Below are 21,320 nucleotides of genomic sequence, written 5' to 3' on the forward strand. Positions count from 1 at the left end.
ACATAATTTAAAGTACTTTTACCAAAACAACATATAATCAGTTAACTTTATCTTATCCTACTATATAGTGGGTTATTTTTTTATCTTAAATTTAAAAAAACTTGCACAAAAAATTTCTGGTTTTTGTTTTTGTTTTTTGATTAAAAGCACTGGTATGTCAGTATAAGTGTGTATATATGTAAACAACACATATGCTTGTTCCAGGAGAATATACTTTTAAATATTTAAGGCTTCCCTGTCCAATCAGGTGTAACAGTAAAGGTCACAACAAATCAAGCTTCGGAAGTACACCAAGGCCTTATGGCCAGAAGAGGGTTTTAAACGAAAACCAGAGGAGATTGAAAAGCAATACACAAAGACAATGGCTACTGAGGCAGACAGAGGACAGAGGTGGCACCAATCACAGGTGAATCAACAAAGATGCCAGAGGGACATAACTCCTGGCCCTCCCCAACCTACCCAGTCCCATAAACACAAAGCAGAAGGTGAAAGAGTACTGTTGGCATTTTGTTTGTTTCGTTTAACTGGGTGTTATTTTTGCACGTTTTTGTATTGCTTGGTGGTGGTGGGATTTAACTAGGGGCTTTGCTCAAATGTCAAGAAGCTGGGAGACTGGGCACCTGTTATCAGAAATGCAGACTGTGTGGCTAATTCCAGGCAGTATTTGTAGAAACCATTAAAAAGAATTTGAAGCTGGGAGTGGTGGCACACGCCTTTAATCCCAGCACTCGGAAGGCAGAGGCAGGTGGATCACCGTGAGTTCGAGGCCAACCTGGTCGACAAAGTGAGTCCAGGACAGCCAAAGCTACACAGAGAAACCCTGTCTCGAAAAGCAAAACAAACCAAACAAATAATTTGGTTTCTGATATTTAGGGAGACAGGATTTTCAGATTTCTTCATTTAAATAATATTTTACTAACAGTTATTCTATTTCTTAATCTTCTCGTGCAAGAAGTTTCTAGAAAGCCTGACACCTGCTGAGATCTAGGAGGCAGACTGGATTTACATGCACTAAATATGAAGCAAGGAGGCACCACCAAACCGCCCCTACATTAGCTGGTTATCAGTGAGGTGTGCTTGTCCTGTGTAGTAAACTCACAAGTGTAAATTAACACACTTCATCAACACTTATCCATTAAACATACTACCTATTCAAATTTATCATAGGCACAATAGAATTAATAGAGTTCTAAAAGTAAACAAAATGCCAGACTTTTGTGTTTTCAGTAATCCCAATAACACCGCATGTCACCCAGGAAGATTCACATCAATTTATATTGCAGAGTATGTAATACCCAAAAGTGAGACAATAATTTAAAGAGTATACATGTGATTTTCACAGTGCAGTAACGGAAAGACAGAAACCAGTGGGAGATTATCAACGAGCCAACGTAGTGATCAGACTGGCACACATTTCAAAAAAATCCATGGTGTGACTGCCCAGGCGGGGAGGAGCTGAAGATAAAGAGCTTCCAGTCAAAGAGCCGGTGAGAGAACCCGAAAGTGAATGGTTCTCGGCTGTGGTAGAATCAAAACTTGACCTTGGTCTGTGCAGGCCAGCAGCAGAGCAGGATCGCTGAGGTGTTGAAGAACCAGACCTCTGTTCCACCACCTCATCTGAAACGACCAAAGAACAGTGACTGTGGCGAGTGTCCCAGCGTGTGTCATCCCAGGGAAGCTGCTGCGTGGGCACTGTGAGGGAAACTCGCTCTGAGCGAGGAGCTGGCTAAGAACTGTGACGTTGGTGGTTTAGGAGCAGCGGGGCTGTCTCACCCTTTCCAGTCATAGCATGGCACCGATCACTCATGACATTTCCACCGCTAATGGGCACTGAGCCCTCCTCAACAGAGCGTTTATACTGAAATGAAAGAGCTGAAAATACTTTACATTCTTGGACACTTATTTTTTGCTAAAACTCCATATTTAATTTCACTTACATTTTGGTTAGAGCTACCTTAAAGAGTAGACACACCCACACCCACACACATACACACACACACACACACACACACACACATACACACACACACATACACACATACACACATACACACACACATACACACATACACACACACATACACACATACACACACACACACACACACACACACATACACACACACACACACACACATACACACATACACACACACATACACACATACACACACACATACACACATACACACACACACACATACACACATACACACACACATACACACACACACACACACACATACACACACACATCCGTCTTTGAGATGAGTTTAACACTAGGTCACATGGTGCCAGGCAAGCTTTTTCCCAGAACTCACCCCTGCTAGCCTGCTTACCATCGATGCTTTTAAAGTCTAAGAGATAGCTCCGACTGTCAACCAAATAAAGCTGTAAGCTCATTTTCACATAATTGCCAGTGACCGGATTCTTTCTTCTTACTCGAAGATGGTATGCATTCACTACCTAAAACCGGAAATAAGTAAAAATTTAAAACTACACAATGTCTCCAATCTTAGCAAAACAAAACAAAAAACAAAAAACAACAACAACATCAAAAGCAAATACGGGTTAGGAGGAGAAGACTTTATAGCTGACTTCATCTGTGTTACAAGCAGTCTGCTCTGTCCAACCCCACTTAACGCCACCATTCATAAAACCTCACATCCCACAGTCTACCCTTTAAGCCCAACATGGACCCCTCCTAGAGTATTAATAATAATCCCAGCTGCCTTTGCCTCAATCGTTTTGATAAACAGGGAGCAGACGGAAGAGCAGAGAACTAAACGCGAGTGGCTTACATCAGGTAGAGCCATACACCCAAACAGCACAATGCCAGCGGATGGTGCCACTCACCGCCCTTACAGAGACAGCTGCGGCTCAGATAAAGAGGATTCTGGGTTTTCAGTTTCTAAATTCTCTCAATTGGATTTTTTTTAAATGTTGGCATCTCCTTTTATTTACATACTTAGTGAGACAAGGTCTCACACTGTAAATTTATAGAAAGTCAGGCATGGTGGCACACGCCTTTAATCCCAGCACTTGGGAGGCAGAGGCAGGTGGATCACTGTGAGTTCTAGGCCAGCCTGGTCTACAAAGTGAGTCCAGGACAGCCAAGGCTACGCAGAGAAACCCTGTCTCGAAAAAAAAAAAAACAAAAAGAAAGTCTCCTGCCTCAGGTTTCAGGAAAAGGAGATAGGCTTAACTCTAAGGAAATGTGACTTTATTTAATCATGTAAAATAATAAAATGAAAGCAGGTTAAAACTGATTTATTAAAATATGCTGAATATTTATGTGATAAATTTTCTTTTCTTTTTTTTTTTTCTCCTTAATGGCTCACACAACAAAACCACAAATCATGCATCTGGAAAGGGACAAGCAGGGAAGAGCTGGGGGAAACGGGCTGGGAGAACAACAAACAGTCATTTTATACATGGATAAAACTGTTAAAGAACTATGTTAATTTTTAAAAGTAAAATCAGGCCAGTTGTAGTGGCACATGCCTTTAATCCCAGCACTTCGAGACAGAGGCAGAAGGATTTCTATGAGTTCAAGGCCAGCCTGATCTATATAGCGAGTTCTAGGACAGCCACAGCTACATAGTGAGACCCTGTCCTATCTTGAATGCAAACAAACAAACAAACAAATAAGTAAAAATATTAAAATAAATATTCATCACCCTCAAGAAAAGAACAACAGTAAAAGGGGTATCTTATTTTTTAAATGCCCCCATATATATTCAAATAGCACTAAACTGCAACAAAATGCTAAATTGAAAAAAAAGTGAAAGTGTGTGCTGACAGTAAGAAAGTGTGCCATACTCAAGTGTGATGGTTAATACTGCACAGTGTTGGCCTTGAGGCCTTTATATAGATCATGTCATGCTCACGATTCTACGGGGACAAGAGATGGAACGTTTCAGCTTTGAAATGTTATCTTTAGAGATCAAGTTGACAGAGGTAAACCTCTGAAGGTTAACACTGCCCACATCACAAGATCTGCGATGCCTGCAAGAGATTTTCTAGATGAGGTAGCCTGAAGTGGCGAGCTCTACACTAAATGTGGGTGATGGAGTCCTGGACCAAAGAAGAAAGGCAGAAAGCTAGCTGAGTGCCAGCAATGCTTGCCCTCTGCTTTCTGACTGAGCACTCTGCCCCCACGACTTCCTGCTGTGATGGTCTGCACCTTCCAGCTGTGCATCTGCACACACCCTTCCTTCTTTCTGTCCTTCTTGTCACCACAGTGAGGAAAGTAATTAACTCGCCAAGGACTTAAAGCCCGGATCATAGAATCTCTCAACCTGGAGGAAAGTTAAATGAACATGTCTTGTCAGCACAGTATATACTAAACACTAGCTGTCACAGCCATTGACCATCCATGCCCCTCCCAAAATGCACAAAGACAGAAAACTTCCTGAAAAGAGAAAAAAAAAATTAGGAGAAATTGCCCTTTAAGACTTAGACATTTGTTGCTATGAACCATGATGAAGCAGGTGGGCTGTTTTCTCAGATGATTTCAATTACTTGATCAAGAATGTTAATCCTGTAGCTGAAAATACATTCCCAGCACCAACAGCCCTTTATCCTTTATTATGTTTTGATTATGTTTGTTATATAATTTAAAAGAATAAACCACGTCAACCAAAAGCATGAAGCCAACTACAAAAACTTCTGAATCAAAAACAACTTTGTGTAGACCTCAATACGCAACTGCTTAGACAACTTACTTTCTTATGAGAAAAAAAAAATCTCTTCTACAAACAGCGTTAGTGCATTGTGACTTCCTACCTTCCATTCAAAGTCCAGCTGTTTCATAGCTCGGTACACTTCAGCCATAATGTCATACGGTTTGCTCTGGCTTCGGATCCCAAGATGCCACTTGGCTTTCTTCACAGCTAAAGATTTGGGCTTAGTGGTGTTCAGCGCATCCAGCGGACACCGTGCTTTGGGGCTGTCTGCTATAAGAGGCGGCATCCTCTCGGGGTGTGGTTTCAGGCCCGGGGGAATATGCATGGCACTATCATCCATAAAGGAGCCCGTCGGAGGGCTCGAGGCGAGGTAGAACTCACTGGCTTGGTTCATGATTCTCCGGTTGTCGATGATCAGATGATAAGCCACCGCAAGCTGGTCTTGAGGGTCACCGCTGTACAAGCTGTTCATTACCTCTGATTCTGTGCACTCAAATTTGTCACATACTTCTCTCACAGCCTCGTCATCAATGACGTTGGCATCATAGGAGGGGTCTTCAGGAAACAGGTAGCTGGGCAAATCCTGCTTAAACCATTCGTGCTCTCTAGGAAAAACACCACACGCACTATTGTAAGAACATGCTTTGCTAAGTCCCAATAATTTAGACATGGGGCAATACAATATAAAGACCCTAAAAATACTGGTCTCTAGTCCCAGCTCTGCCACTATTGGCTACGTGACCCTATGCCATTTAATTAATCTCTATGCTTGAATAAATACAGATATTTAGGTTTGAGATATTTCCTTGAAAATTAACAAAGTGGGTCTGTCACTTCAAGAAAATCAGGTAGCGATATCTGAGGTCAATGACGGAATCTAAGTTTCCAAACAAAATCCAGACGATACATAGTAATCTGCCTCTGCTTCCTGGACTTTGATGCTTTCTCAAGTCCTAAAGATGTTCTGGTGAAGTTCGAATTGATAATAAGGAGCCTGATCTTTGATAGGATGAAATGCAATGTTGGAAATCTATGTATTTCAAAACACAAGATCTCCCAGTGGCGTGACAGAATTATACATGCATAAGAGAGTCACTTACATTTAAAGCATATTACATAAGTATAATATGGTAAACACAAAAGCTAATTGATTGCTTCCACATAAGATATTGCAAGCTCTTAGCTACTATGTTAAGTCTGTTTTAGGATCACAGAGTGTCACTGTTATCCAGACAGCTATGGAAACACTCCTTTATTTCCCATCCACTTACCTGAGCCCATATTCTCCTCAGGAACTTCAACTAATATAAAATAATCACAGGATTAAATGGAAAAGTAGATTGAGAATCTAGAAGCTTTGGATTAAACTAGACATTAAGATTTATAAAAATGTAAGGTAATGGTTCCCCCCCCCCCCCTGCAAAATGGTTTTGAACAATCTTCCTAACAGAGAGATTATTGTTAGGCTTGGTGGGGGAGGCTATTATCCTAGCTGTTGAAAAGCTGGTACAGAAGAAGTTCAAGTTCAAGGCTCGGTTCAGCTACAAAAGAAACTAGAGGCCACTCTGAGTGACTTAGTGAGTCCTTCTCTCAAACAAACTGTAAAAGGAGACAGGGGAAGGGAACAGAAATGTCGCTCAATAGAAGAGTTTGCCTAGGAAGTGCAGGGCTCTAGGTCAATAGTTAGTTCTTCGTTTCTAAAAAGACATTTAAATGAATAGATTTTAAGTAAATTTAATTCTAATTTTAATTATAATATGCTGACTGCTGGTGTATTATTCATTTAAAAAGTCTTTGAGGTTCTCAATAGTTTTTAAGAGCATAAAAGAGATATCAAAAAACTGCTCTCCTAGTCTTATCTTCCCACTTCTGGACCTTTATGTCTGATATTGTGACTACTATCAAACAGATGGATATAAACAGATACTGAAAAATAAATGGTTACAAATACACAAATATTCTGATTTAAAAAAAAAAAGCAGCAGAAAAACAATAAATGAGAGCCTAAGTCAGACCGAGAGACTGCTCAGGGAAGCCACTCAAATGAACACTTAAGCAGACACCTGAGTGATCAGCAGTCACCTAGACAATATGGAGAAAACTGTTACTGCATCAAAAGAAACAGTATCTGCATATATCTTGAGATAACAAAGGGTTTTGTCATGTTACAAGAACTGCAAGGGTCCAATATCATATCATGTATTGTGTCAATTAACTTTTTATCACTATAAAAATTTCCCAAAGGAGTCTAATAATCTTGGGTGTTTTATTTAAACACTGGCTGAACTTCAATTAAAAAGAAAATGAGCTGTCGGAATTTTTGTTTCGTTGCTTTTTCGTTTTGTTTTGCTTTTTCATTTTTTTGAGACAGGGTTTCTCTTGTAGTCCTGGCTGGCCTGGACTCACAGAAAGCCGCCTGCCTCTGCCACCCATGCGCCTCCACCCGCTGAGCTGTGGCTTTTTAAGCGGCCCTTTGTAAGAATCTCCATGTTTTTCAGATCCACAGAAGCCTTAAAATCCAACAGCCTCACACTCACATGGCTGAGAAAAATCATGGGAGTAGCAAGGACGGAGAAGTGGAAATCAGAGCCTACTAGTTTTATCCCTTAAGAACCACCGCTCTTTGACATACCCAGTGTACTGGTTGGTTTTTATCAAGTTGATACAATCTAACCATATCTAAGAGGAGGGAATGTCATTGAGAAAATGTTTGGATAAGACTGGCCTATCAGGAAGTCTGTTGGGCACTTCTTTGATTAATGATCCACATAGGAGGGCACAGTCAGTTGTGGGTGGTACCACCTCTGGGCTGGCGGTCCTCAATTGTATAAGAAAGCAGGTTGAGTAAGTCGCGAGGAACAAGCCAATAAGCAACGCTCCTTCATAGCCTGACTTCAGTTCCTGCCTTGACTTCAGTTCCTGCCTTGACTTCCCTTAGTGATGTAAACGTAAGATGAGATGAACCCTTTGCTCCCCAATTTGCTTTTGGTCACGCTGTTTTACTGCAGCAACAGAAAGCCTAACACACCTAGCAATTCCCTGAATTCTCCCACATACAGTTTTGTCTTTGATGTGACTTGGAACTCACTTACTGAAAGCCATCAGAGTATTTGGGTTTTTTTTTTTTTGGAAGAAAAAAAAATCACTTCTCTGAGGAACGAGGAGAGATGAGGGTAGGCCTTGGAGGAGAGGAGGGAGGGGGCTGCGAACAGGCTGTAAAGTGAATAAACAAATAAATTTTTAGAAAGCAGTGGCTATTGTTTAATATTTTAGCTATCTAAAACAGCAATGGAAGTTGGGATAACAAAAAATTCACCTATAAGTTTAGGCTAGGAAATAATAGCGCAAAAGGGTCTGAGAAGTCTTTCCATAGTCCTTGGACTCACAAAAGCCAGATGTGTGCCCAGGAAAAAAACTGGCAAGACCCTAATTTCTCATCAATGGCTAGCTTCGAGGCTCTGCACAAGCAGGAAACGAAAGCAAGGGCCGAGTGAGTTATCAACTGCCTATTGGAGGACTAGAGGCACATAACGCAAATACCACTTTCAAAGGCTGGATGCCTGCATCATGGCATTTTAAAACATTTCTGCAGTTCACCATTTAACTAACCAAGGAGAACCTTTAGCTGCAATATATAACAAGAATATAGACTCTAATGAATTAGTTCAAACAAATCACTAAGCACATAGGAGTATCAACAACCAACAATATATGCTATATAAACCCTGTACAAGAAGTATACCAGCTGAGCCATACCCACTGCCCTTGGCTGGATAATGTTGAACAAACAGGATAATTCACCATTAAATATATGTCACACACATGCACATGACATATTTTAGTATGCAAATGTGGTCCTTAATTAAAAGTAACTTACACTTAGAGGCAAGCAGATATATAAACAAATCATGACATAACCTAAGTTTCAGTTTTCTTGCTGTAAAGTGAAAATAATAACAGCTACCTAGGAAAAAGTCAACGCAACAAAACAGGTTAAATGTATAGCAAAATGCTTGCTGTATATCAACTGTCAAAATTTGTAACTTTTATGCTTTTTGAAGTATACCCTATCAAATTAAGAACTGTCATATTAAAATATTGAACATAAACATAAAATAGTGAGAACTATAAATCCAAGTTACTACTTACATAGAGATGTCATTATTTTGTCCTTTGCATGTGAGCCTTACCCTGCAATGGTTAAGCCATCTCCCCAGGCCAGAATAGCACTATTAGATAGCACTTCTATGAGTCAGTTGATTCATCTTAGTGGATTTATTTACATTTTTCTTCTAAAGTCTATAAATATGTGAACAATTATTTGGAAATAATTAATTCTTTGCTGTTCTAAATTTACAAGTGCTTATATAAGCAAGTACAAGTAAATTAGCATGTCTAATTTTTCTGAGGAAAACCCAATTAGAAGAACTGTTTATTCCAAAGAATTGTGAACAGGGTATTTTTTTCCCCTGTCGGCTCATTTCCATAACTAAATCTGGCAGCAATTTTACAGCTGTACATCCTTACGCATGAGGCCTGGAACACTGGCACAGGACAGGAAAGAGGACAATACTGTGGTGTGAACGTGGATGTCCCTGTCTCCAGCAGGTCACGTGGCTCCCAGGTGGTGATGCTGCTTATGATGGCTGTATTGTCTGTCGGGAGGCAGAGCTTCACATGACAAAGCAGGATGCTGGGGGTGGACCGCCAGCCCAGCACCATTTCTATGCAGTTGGCTTCCTAGCTGCAGACGCAGTGTGAGCAGCCACCTCAGGCCCCTGCAGCCTGTGCCTTCCCCACCACCATCCACTGCATCTCCTCAACCTTCCCATCAAAATAAACCCTTTCTCCTTTAAGTTGCTTCTTGCCAGACATTTAGTTACGAGAGACCTGCAGCGGCCAGCGGAAACCACCTCAGCCATCCTGAGGGTTCCACAAGGTACATGTGTCACAACATCTATTCTGGCTTTAGGAGAAAGGGGTAATGGTTCTGAAAGATGTCAAAAGACTGTCTTTCTAAACACTTTGAAACCTTAGCTAAGACAAAAGCCCTCTAAAAACATATATAACACGTAGAAAGTATTACATCCTTGCTGCCACTGTGCTACTTAAGTCTTCAACACCCAAGGGACTCTCCACAGTTAATCTGCTAGTGGCTGCTGGATCAAACTTGACAAAACTTATTTCCTTAAATATACTAACTAAGGTAACCATAAGTGAGGCTCAGAAAGACAGATGTGCCAGGTTCTGTCCAACTAGGATTCTAGCGTCTACACGATAGTGTGGATAATGGCCAGGAAACTAGAAAGGGGCCGCGAGACAGGAAATACGAGGCATTAATGGAGAAAGGTAGGCATGGAAACCAAACATATGGGACATGAGAGGTGCGAGGGAAACACAGGGAGCAGAAGGATGGAGTGGGAAAGCGGGGAGAGGGGGTGGAAAAGTGGGGGTGGGCGGGAATGCTTGCATCTGAATTGAACATGTACACACGTTTCATGTTATTTCCTTAGTGCTGTGTTTACATAGCATTTTCACTCTAATAGATACTATAAATAAAAACGGCAAGCCAGCTATAATGTGGTGCTAAGGAATCAAGATCCCTATCTAAAACGCACGCTCCGCTTTTCACATCTGAAGCATCTTCAGATTCCTTCTAAATTTCCACTTCCAAGAGCAGCAATAAAGCGGCCGTAAAATGAATAGAAAGAAAGGCTCTTGAGAGACGATTTGTACCCTGACAGTTATAATGTAAGAGAGGCGAAGCATACTGAGAAAGAGCAAACGCAGTATGAGAGCAAAGTAGCACGGCATGTGCTGAAGACAGACGCTCCCTCACACCGTGTGGGAACCAGAAGCGGTTTCACAAAGCTGGTGCATGCGCGCGGAGTGTGAAGGGATGACTGGCATGCTCTCTGGTCAGAAGGTGCAGAACATAACCAGGGTACAGAATAATTTAGCCGAGGGCACAGGGCCTAAAATCTGATGTGGAGGATGTGCTGAGGGAAGGCAAGATGAGACTCAGGGAGACTGGACCCGTCTCACACAGGCCTCAGGCGCTTTGCTACTTACACTAATAAGCACACAAGCTGTGTGAGACACTTGGAAGACAAGTGACATAACCAGATCGGCACAAGTCTAAATCATAAAAATTCTTTCTCTTTGAGACAGGCTCTCACACTGTAGCCCACGGCTGGCCTCGCTCTCCTGGGTGAGCACAAGAGGTCCCACACACTTGGCCTGAAAATTCTCATAAAAGAAAGTGTTATAAAGAGTAGGTGAAGCAAGTGTTCTCGTACCACAACTACTACACTGAGAAAATGTACAAAATAACAAAAGAGATCATCACCGGATGTCTTTGATAGTTGCTCGCTTCAAGGGGTCCACCTGCAGCATGTGCATCAGCAGGGTGGCGACAGAGCGGTTGAGGTACTCCGGGATATAAAACACACCGCCTCGGATCTTCTTAAAGAGGGTAGGCACGTGCTCATCATCAAAGGGGAGGGTACCACAGAGAAGAGCATAGAGGATAACGCCACAGCTCCAGATGTCAACCTCGGGGCCCGCGTACAGCCTGAGAAAGGATGACACAGCCTAAGTGTAGGCACCGCTTCCCCCCTCGTTGCTAGTACGCTGCTGCTTCTATGCAGGATAAACGGAAAACCAGCTTGGTATATATTGCTATTTAAGGTCTTCGATGAAACACATAGCAAATTCCAAACCTCAATTAATTACTACTCTTCATGGAAAATAGGCAGCCTAACTAGTTGTACAAATTTGTCAAAAGGCTTGTCTTTATTTGCTAAACAACAATTATAAGTGTTCATTAAAATTTATTATACTTTCTGTCCAGGTAATATGGCACACACTTTTAATATGGCATTTAATATGGCATTCAGAAGGTGGAGGCAGGCACAGGTCTTTGAGTTTAAGGGGCGCCTGATACAGAGAGTCCCAAGCCATCCAGGGTGACATAATAAGACCCTGTCTCAAAAACAAACCAACTACAAACAAAACAACAACAATAATGTACATTTTCTTTCTTATTTAAGGAAACATCAAAGTAGTTAACCACAAACTAGAAAAAAAAAATTACAACAATATATAGTGCTTTTTTTCCTCTTAGAATTACAAGAAAGAAAATGCCTATGTAACAAAATTTTTTCCCTATAGCACACACTTTAAACAAAATTTGAAGTACTTAACCAGTACATATAGACGGTGTTTGCCTTTTGTAACATCTTTTCTAAAAACTTACTTATTTTAAAATTCTATATATACGTGTGCATGTGCGTGTATGTGTGCGTATGTGTGTGTGTGTGTGTTAGTGTTTTGACTGCATGTTTGCCCATATACTATTTGTGTGGGTGATACCTAGAGAGGCCAGAAGAGGGTGCTAGATTCCCCAGAATGGGGGCTACAGGCAGTTGTAAGCCCTCATGTGGCTACTGGGAATCAACCCTGGGTCCTGTGAAGAGTAGCAAGTGCTCTTAACCATGGAGCCATCTCTCCAGCCCCTAATATGACAGAATTCCTACAACTTTCTTTCAAAATGATTGGCTAGCTCATTGGCCTGAAAGACAGCTCAGCTCTAGATCACCCATCTCTGTCCCACACATCTCCTTCTACTGTGCTGACATTCCCCAACAGCACACTATGAAAAGCAAACTTTGGGCTGAGGTACCAGATCCCTGCAGTTCCAGCGGACAGAACACGTCTGCTTCAGTGGAGTGCTGCCCATAACTTACACCACTTGCTGTGTAGCCCAAGCTCCTTCCTAAATAAGTGTGTTCCCTAAAACTCATCAGCTGAAAGGCTAACCTCAAGCTGACGGCATAAAGGAGGGATTATTTTGGGGAGTTTGGCCCTGAGGTGGGATTCTCATAAAGGTTAGTGCCCTTATAAAAGACTACCCCAGAGGGATCCCGGTCCGTGTGACCACACACACTCACAGTGAGACGGTGGGCTGTGGAAAAACAGGCCCTACACACACTGAATCCCTGTGGAGCTGCAGAGCTATGGGAGACAGATGGCTGTCGGTTCTAAGGCATGGCGCGTGTGCTCTGTAGCGGTCCATATGAACTAATACTCTGGCAGTCTGCTCGCTCTGTGTAAGTACTTTTCTCCAAGCACTCTGTTGACTCGGAAAGCCAGACAAGAGCCACTGTGAAATGACTACTTCGCCTCTGCAGCCTCCGTAAATATTGCATAATGCACCATCGAGCTAATAACAATGAGGGACCTCACAGTCTCCACTCTGTCTAGTTTAATTGCTTGAAATCATATCGTCACCCGAATTTCAGTCTTACAAAGACAGAATATAAAACAACTGCCTGCAGATTATGAAATGTGTAAACCGCTATTAAAAAGCTATGTCTGATAAGTGAAGACACTGGCTTAAATGTTTCTACAGCAGAAAACAGACAGTGCACAAAATCTGTCTCAGTCACCACTAATGAACAAAATATATGAGCGTATTCATTACAATGCCTACGTGGAGTGTTTTTTTTTAAATAAACTATTCTGCCTAAAATAAAAAATAGATGAGTGATTTGTTTTTATTAAATTAGAAAATCTTCTTCCAAAGGAAATATAATTAAATGTTATTAGACTGGATGCAAGATCACAAAAAGCCTACTTATTGCTATAACTGTTACCTTCCTGAGATGACTTCAGGTGCCGCGTAATTCGGCGATCCACAGCTAGTTCGTAGAAATTCACCGTCTGACATCATATTAGACAGTCCTGAAAATAAAAGAAATTTATCAGATGCTGGATACTAAAGAAATAGGTAAAACTATGGTTAAAAACTCTCAATTATTTCATGCTTCCTAATCATATTCTTCTTTATTTTAAAAAGTAATGGTGAGTGGCCAAAATGCTTGGGCAAAGGTGACAACCTGAATTTAACTCCTGGATCACACAAGGTAGATCCCTGTGAGTTCGAGGCCAGCCTGCTCTACATAGCGTGAGTTCGAGGCCAGCCTGCACTACATAGCAAGTTTCAAACCAGCCAGGGCTACACGGTGAAAGCCTGGTTTTTTGTTTTGTTTGTTTGTTTGTTTGGGTTTTTTCTTTGTCTTGTTTGTTTGTTTGTTTGTAATTAAACAGCAGGCCAGCTCCAGCTGATCAGCAGGCTGGCTTTCCTGGAGATGGGCATCTCGCTCCTGTTCAGGTGGGGCTGAGCACAGGCACTCAGTGGGGCCTCCTGCTTCGGCTTCCTGGGAAAGGCTTAGAATTAGAGAGCTTCGATTTAACAGAGTAAAAATAAGCTACTGAACCAAAGCTCTAGCTGAACTACTTAGTGGAAGAGTTTAAAAGGAAATAATAAAGCTAGCTTAAAGACAGGTACAAGAAAAAGCAAATAAGCAAAAACCTGTACTATGCAACACAGAACTCTGTAGCTCCCACTGATCCCTCTTCTTAGGGTTCACATCCTATTGTTTCCTCAGGCATCCACTGGGGCGTCCTTTCTGGGTCTGCTCAGCCAGAAGTGTATGGAGTATAAACATGCATATTTTTACCTTGTCTCTTAGGGGGGACCGAAGTCCCATTCTCTCATAAGTTATTAGATACTACCCTAAGACTTACAGGCCTTTCCACAATCTGTTCAGAAGGAGACAAAGCTTTTGAAGCCAAGTACAAATCTTCACACACATGTACATTTATCAGGGAAAGCACCCACTGCATCAACAAATTTTTCAAAGGCATTTAGGGCTCTTCCTCTTCTTACCACGCCCCCAAACAAACAAACAAACAAAACAAAACAAAAAAATCAGGTGCCAGTTCCTTAGGAGGAAAGGCATTATTGTGTGGGTCTGCCTTGATGTAGCCTTTTAACGTGTTTTCTAGAAACCTCAGCACTGTTTAAATGGATTTAACAGAATAAGCCAGTGTGAAAACTGCCATTAATCTCTTTTTGGGATACAGGACTTGTGAGGGTGAACTGGGGAGTTCTTTAGGAGTAGCGACTGATCCGGTTTGTAGGTCCAGCCCTGGGCAGCCCTGGACTGGCTTACCAAAGTCGGCTATTTTGGCGTTCATCTGGGCATCCAGAAGCACATTCTCTGGCTTCAGGTCTCTGTGGACAACCATATGCCTGTGACAGTAATCCACAGCAGACAGGATCTGCTGGAAGAGCCTCCGGGCTTCCATCTCTTCAACCTGGCATGCAGAAAAAAGGAACTGCATCGAAACTGTCTAGGAAGGACTTCTATTTACTGTGTACCTCGGTTTTGTAACCAGCCTAAATATAACTTCCCAAGCTAATTAAAATCGACTAGTCAGAAACTCAACAAGCCAGGCAAAGCAAAGCAGCCAGAACCTTGTCAAAGCTCAAAATATGATTTGATAGATATTTGCTTGGCTGCGTGGCAGTCATGTTCAATTTTCAACTAATATTACATATGCACAATGTTTTGGGGGGACTCAGTTAAAAACCAACTAAAAAAAGAATTTACATGAAAATGCTAAGAAAATAAAATGATTGACGCTTCCGCATGATTTCATACAGAACAGATTGTGAAAAACGCAAGGAGCATATGGTAATTAAGTGGGATACAGTTTCCAAACCCGCATCTCTAAAGGCATGCTTCTCACGGAAGAAAATACGTCCCGCAGGTATAGTTGACCTTGCCACAGAAGTAGCTCTGTGGCTAGCTACTACCAATTCTTTGTACGTTCTTAGCTTGGGGAAAGGGGACACACTAGAAAATACCTCACTCACCCGCCCGTGTTTACAGATGTAGTCGAATAATTCACCTCCAGACACATACTCCATCACCATAAAAAAGTCAGTTGGGGTGCTGATCACCTGGTATCTTTTTCAGAAATAAAAAAGGGGGTTAACACAAGATGGCGCTTCTACAATAAGCAGTCTCATCTACTATTCTTGACAGAACTCCATGTTCCCATATTATACAATACTGTAGGATGACAACAGATTTTACAACATTATCACACTAATTCCAGAGCCGCAAGCACGGAAGAAATTTACAAAAGCACCCACTTCCAGAGGCTCACAGACTTCCCTTCAGACCTCGGCTGTTCAGATTGGTGTTAATTTTCAAATCATCAGAAACCAAGTTAAACATTCATTGTTGATATCAATAAATATTTGTTTAGTCAATGGAGATGAGGTAGTATATGCTTAAATAGGAAAAAAATAGTCTTAGACATATAAAAATATAACACAAAGCTATATAATCAGCAAAATCAAGTAGGTAGACAAATCATCCTCTCTTGCGGGGAGGGGCTTTATGCTGAAGCAACCCAAGAGACACACTGACAGAAAACTACACCACACAGACGTCCTTTGCCTCTGACTCAAACCAACTTTAAAAAACATTAACAAAGCTGGGTGTGTGGCACAACCCTGTATTCCTATAGTCAGAAGTCTGTGGTGGAAGAATCAGTGACTTAGAAGCTAGCCTGGGCTACATAGTAAAAGCTTGTCTCAAACACACAGACTATTAATAATACACGGAGATGAGGCAACACACTGCTGACCTTAAAGCTGAATGCCACATACGCACAGTTTAGTGCGTATTTTAACAGTTTTTCAATATGTGTGTGTGCATGTGTGTGTACACGCATGTGCATGTGTGTAGAAGTGTGTGTGTTTCTAGACACCTAAAGCTGGTCTTATTAAAAAATAAATAGCAAGGAATCTTAGCTTAATTTTGCAAAATAAGATTTTTCTCTGAAATTTGTGACTTACACACATACAATTTTACAAAACCAGGTTTTGGAAATGACTTAAAAATATTACTAATGTTTTAATGAAGATTGCTTCTAACATTTATACAAATGGGCACTGTTCTACTTTTAAAACTACATTATTTTCTTTATAAATGATTGTCAATAGTCTCTTATGAGTAAGTTATTATTTATTATTTATTTATTTATTATTTATTATTTATTTATTATTTATTATTATTATTTATTGTTTATTTATTTATTATTATTTATTATTTATTATTATTTATTATTTATGGCTGATAAGTACAGCAATAAAGACATCACTGACTACAACTTACTCAGGAGAAGGCACCAGGAGGAGTTAATGCCACTCTCCACGCATGCACCTCAGTTGAGAAATGTCAAAGAACCTTTTGCTGTTTCATCTACCGTTGAGACCCCTTTGTACTAACGAGCGATAAAGCTCGTGGCGCTAGCTGGTGGGGGGCTGGGTTGCTAATCTTCACTGAAGAGCAGGGGACCTAGCCATCCAGCAGACGGTTACATTCTATCTATACCAAGAGAAAACATGCCATGTGTAAATCAAAGACTGTCTGCAGAATACTTCTTAGTTTTGCTGTTGTTGTTTTGGTCTTTTGGATTGCTATTGTTTTTGTTGTTTGCCCTTGAGCTAGATGCTCAGCATATGTAGAGTCAAGGCTTGCCTCAGACTCATCAACTTCCCTCCTTGGCTGCCAGGTTCTGAAACTACAGCTGTATTCCACCATACCTAGCCTGGGAAATAGTCCTAATGGTGAAGACACAAATGGCGGGCTACCTCATTTTATGTAAAAGAAATGACCATAACAGAAATAAAGTCACGCCTATTTCACATGAACTGGAAAGGTAATTTTATTTAAAAACTCTGACAGAAATGGTTTGATGAAGGCCATTTTGACAGGACAAATTGAATAGAGTAGGCAGAAGCATCTACAGCTATCAACTCCTCTTTCTGACCTGATCTATTAATTATTACCAACCACATTTGTGCTTATCCCTCCTGGATAAAGCATGGGCGAAAACTTAGGCTGTGATCCGTCAGAATATCCTACCCATCTTCACAGGATACTGCTGGGTTGAACTACCTCTGGTAGCCTCGAACTCCACAACACAAGCTATCACATGCCACAGGCCAATTTATAGCAATGAAAGCAGTAGCTACCCTGCGTGAGCACTCCCACGCATCTTACTGAATGCCTCCTTGTAGAAGACAAGTTGGATCCACTATGGAGGAACATGCAGTCTAGCTGTAGTTATGCACTGAACAAGGTTTCTTATCTGAGCTACAGGGCGAGAAGTTTCCTATCACTCATAAAGTTTCCAATTAATCAGGTCCTGTTAGCGCTGTTATTTCTCAAAATGCAGTGCCCACAGTTACAGTCCCGCTACTTTTTATTAATCGTGCACTGCTTTCCTCTGCTGCAGCATCTTTATACAGGCTCTGTCCACTGACCTGTGTGCCTCCCTTTGACTGGGCATGAGTCATCCTTTAGAATTCAGCTTACGAGCCACCTCCCGAGTGTAAAAGAGGCAGTTTGCATGCATGAGCGCGTTTACCTTGCCTTTACAGCATGTATCGCTCGGTTTGTAATTACAGGTTTCATAATGATGATAATTTGATTAATGAATTTGCATCTGGAAAAGTACTTACAATAAACTATTTAAATTAATGTATAAATTACCAATTTAAAATGTAAATATGTTGGATCAATATCAGAATAATCTGGAAATGAAACACATGGCAAAATTTCAACCAATAAAATTTCAATTAACAAAGAGAAACTTTTTTTTGGAAAAAGGAGAGTCCTAGGAAAACAGCTTCATATTGGAGACTTGAGAGGAAAGGGCAAATTCCTGGATAGTTAAAAGGTAACTTCTAGTAACTACAGTGATTACAGGGTCTATTATAAAGTATAATGATGAATAATCATTCATATAACAGCATTCTTTTTTTAAGATTTATTTATTTTATTTATTGTATATAAGTGCTTTCTCTGCAGAATAGGGCACCAGATCTTAGTATAGATCTGTTGTGAGCCAGCATGTGGTTGCTGGGAATTGAACTCAGGACCTCTGAAAGAGCAGGCAGTGCTCTTAACCTCTGAGCCATCTCTCCAGCTCCTTTTAATGTGACAGGAATGGAAAATAATGTGTTTTAGAAAGTGTATCAGAAACATTTTTAGTTAAGGGGGGAAAAAGGCAATTATCCAGACAATGCAGCTGGGAAGGTAGTGTGCGTATTTATGTAATAAGCACACAAGCTAACACACACAACTCAGGGAAAAAACAATCTTTTTATTATTTGTTTGTTTTTGAAACAGGGTTCCTCTGTGTATAGCCCTGGTTGTCCTGGAACTCGCTTTGTAGACCAGGCTGGCCTCGAACTCACAGAGATCCACGTGCCTCTGCTTCCTAAGTGCTGGGATTAAAGACGTGCTCCACCACGCCCAGCTTAAAAATAATCTTTCTTAAGTAAGCCAAAATCAACTTTTATGCACATTTCTGTCTGGTGGTCATAAGATTTTGAAATATTATTTACATTGTCAAGCATAGAGAGTAAGATTTTTCTTTAACTATAGCTCAGTTGTATAACAATGTAGTAATCATTATCCTGGACTGCTGACACACATGTTCTTTGGCCTATGAATGGTCTTTTCTTCAGCTGATTACTATTTTTAATAATATCCTAATATAAGTAAACATGAAACTATCTCTCAGATAGGAAGGGAGGGCCTTGCTGATCCCTACCACAGAAGCACGCAGACAGCTGCCCTCCCCTTACCCTTACCCACCCTCACCCAAGAAAGCCACTGTCCTGAAGCCTTCTTCGGCTTTCTTTTTAGTTTTATTTTGAGAATGAAAATATATACATGTATATTTATATGTTTATATTTAAGTTATCCATATTCATATGCATATCTCAATGGTTTTAGATTTACAAATGGTATATATCATATGTAATGTTGGGAAACTTTTTAAAAACCAGTCGATACTGCTGTGTGCTACAGTCCCGGTGTATTTATTTCCTTATCCCACAGCCTATTCGCTCACCTCTCTGTCCCTGAAGAGTGCTGGACTTATCTCCACAGCTCTGCTACTATGTGCTACTTGAACATTTTCATACATGGTAAGTTTCCTCTCCTACTATATTTTGATGAGCTGAATTGCCACGTTACAGTACATGTGAATGCACTATTTCAGGTGCCAAGCGTTTTCTGAAGAGTTTAGTGACGCCAAAATCAGAAAGCTTGTCAAATTATACAGTATCTACGACTTGCAAAATCTTATACATATTTCTTCATCAAGAAATGCTTGTGTCTTTTGGCAAATTTTATTGGGTTAGTCATGTTTTTCTTATTTACATGTGGATATAAACAATCAATTACTTCCATAAGAGTCTAGAAAGTAGGATAAACATGTCCTGATTACTAACTCTGTAAAGCACCACTTTTGACTACTAAGTCACACTGAATTTGCTTTCATTTTTCTCTATCAACAGATTAAATATACTCTAATGGATATCTTCTTAAAATGCAATTGTACATGAATATATGCATGTTTATGCACAGAATACAAAATTATTAACAGACACACATTTAGAAAACCACGAGTATTATCAAATATCCAATCAGAAATTTTCTTATTTATAATGATTCTCTTTTTATTTTCTTTTTTAGAATCAGATCCAAATACCACCCACACATTTTAATTGGTTGATCTATCTGTTTTAATTTATAGGTTGCTCCTTCATATGGAAAAACAAAAAAACCAAGGATAGCTAAAACAATTCTGTACAATAAAAGATCCTCTGGAGGAATCACCATACCTGATCTCAAGCTGTACAATAGAGCAACAGTAATTAAAACAGCAATGGTACTGGCATGGCAATAGGCTGGTAGACCAATGGGATTGAATCAAAGACCCAGAAATAAATCCACACACATATGGACACTTGATTTTTGACAAAGAAGCCAAATCTGTTCAATGGAAAAAGGGTAGCATCTTCAATAAATGGTGCTGGTCCAACTGTATGTCTACATGTAGAAAAATGCAAGTAGACTCATATTTGTCACCATGCACAAAATTCAGGTCCAAGTGGAATAAAGACCTTAACATAAAACCAGAGACACTAAATATGTTAGAAGAAAAAGTGGGGAAGAGCCTGGAACTCAATGGCACAGGAGTCAACTTCCTGAACAGAACGCCAACAGCCTAGGCTCTAAGGTCAACAATTAATAAATGGGACCTCATGAAGTTGAGAAGTTTCTGTAAGGCAGAAGACACTGTCAACAGTACAAAGCAACCCTTCATCTGACAAAAGTCTAATATCCAAAATATATAAAGAGTTCAAGAAATTAAACAACACAAAACCAAATAACTCAATTAAGAAATGGGGCTCAGAATTAAACAAAGAATTCTCAACCAGAGGAATATCAAATGGCTGAGAAACACCTAAAGAAATGCTCAACATCCTTAGTCATCAGAGAAATGCAAATCAAAACGACTCTGAGATTTCATCTTACACCCATCAGAATGGCTAAGATCAAAAACTCAAGTGACAGCACATGCTGGCGAGGATGTGGAGAAAGGGGTACACTCCTTCATTGCTGGTAGGAGTGAAAACATGTACAACCACTTTGGAAATCAATCTGGCACTTTCTCAAAAAACTGGGAATAGGGCTACCTCAAGAACCAGCTGTTCCACTCCTTGGAATATACCCAAAAAATGGTCCACCACACAGCAAAGACATTTGCTCAACTATGTTCATAGCAGCCTTATTCGTAACAGCCAGAACCTGGAAACAACCTAGATGTCGTAGAATGGATAAAGAAACTGTGGTACATTTACGCTATGGAATACAACTCAGCTATTAAAAACAAGGAAATCTTGAA

At 40.5% G+C, this 21,320-nt stretch overlaps 1 protein-coding gene across 2 annotated transcripts in view; it reads right to left on the reverse strand.

Annotated features, from left to right (window-relative positions):
• Positions 1 to 854: 854 nt before the first annotated feature.
• The window catches only part of Prkaa2 (protein kinase AMP-activated catalytic subunit alpha 2), a 53,153-nt gene continuing 32,687 nt past the window's right edge, over positions 855 to 21,320 (reverse strand). For both annotated transcript variants that reach the window (XM_051171298.1, XM_051171299.1), the window contains 7 exons: positions 15,415 to 15,508; positions 14,708 to 14,852; positions 13,346 to 13,433; positions 11,038 to 11,262; positions 4,789 to 5,293; positions 2,340 to 2,466; positions 855 to 1,617 (listed from right to left, as the gene is read on the reverse strand). In XM_051171298.1, coding sequence (XP_051027255.1) covers positions 1,379 to 1,617; positions 2,340 to 2,466; positions 4,789 to 5,293; positions 11,038 to 11,262; positions 13,346 to 13,433; positions 14,708 to 14,852; positions 15,415 to 15,508 — 1,423 coding nt within the window. In that variant the 3' untranslated portion in view covers positions 855 to 1,378. The remainder of the gene's footprint in view (positions 1,618 to 2,339; positions 2,467 to 4,788; positions 5,294 to 11,037; positions 11,263 to 13,345; positions 13,434 to 14,707; positions 14,853 to 15,414; positions 15,509 to 21,320) is intronic.

This window comes from Acomys russatus, chromosome 29, assembly GCF_903995435.1.
Source record: "Acomys russatus chromosome 29, mAcoRus1.1, whole genome shotgun sequence".
Classification (NCBI taxonomy): domain Eukaryota; kingdom Metazoa; phylum Chordata; class Mammalia; order Rodentia; family Muridae; genus Acomys; species Acomys russatus.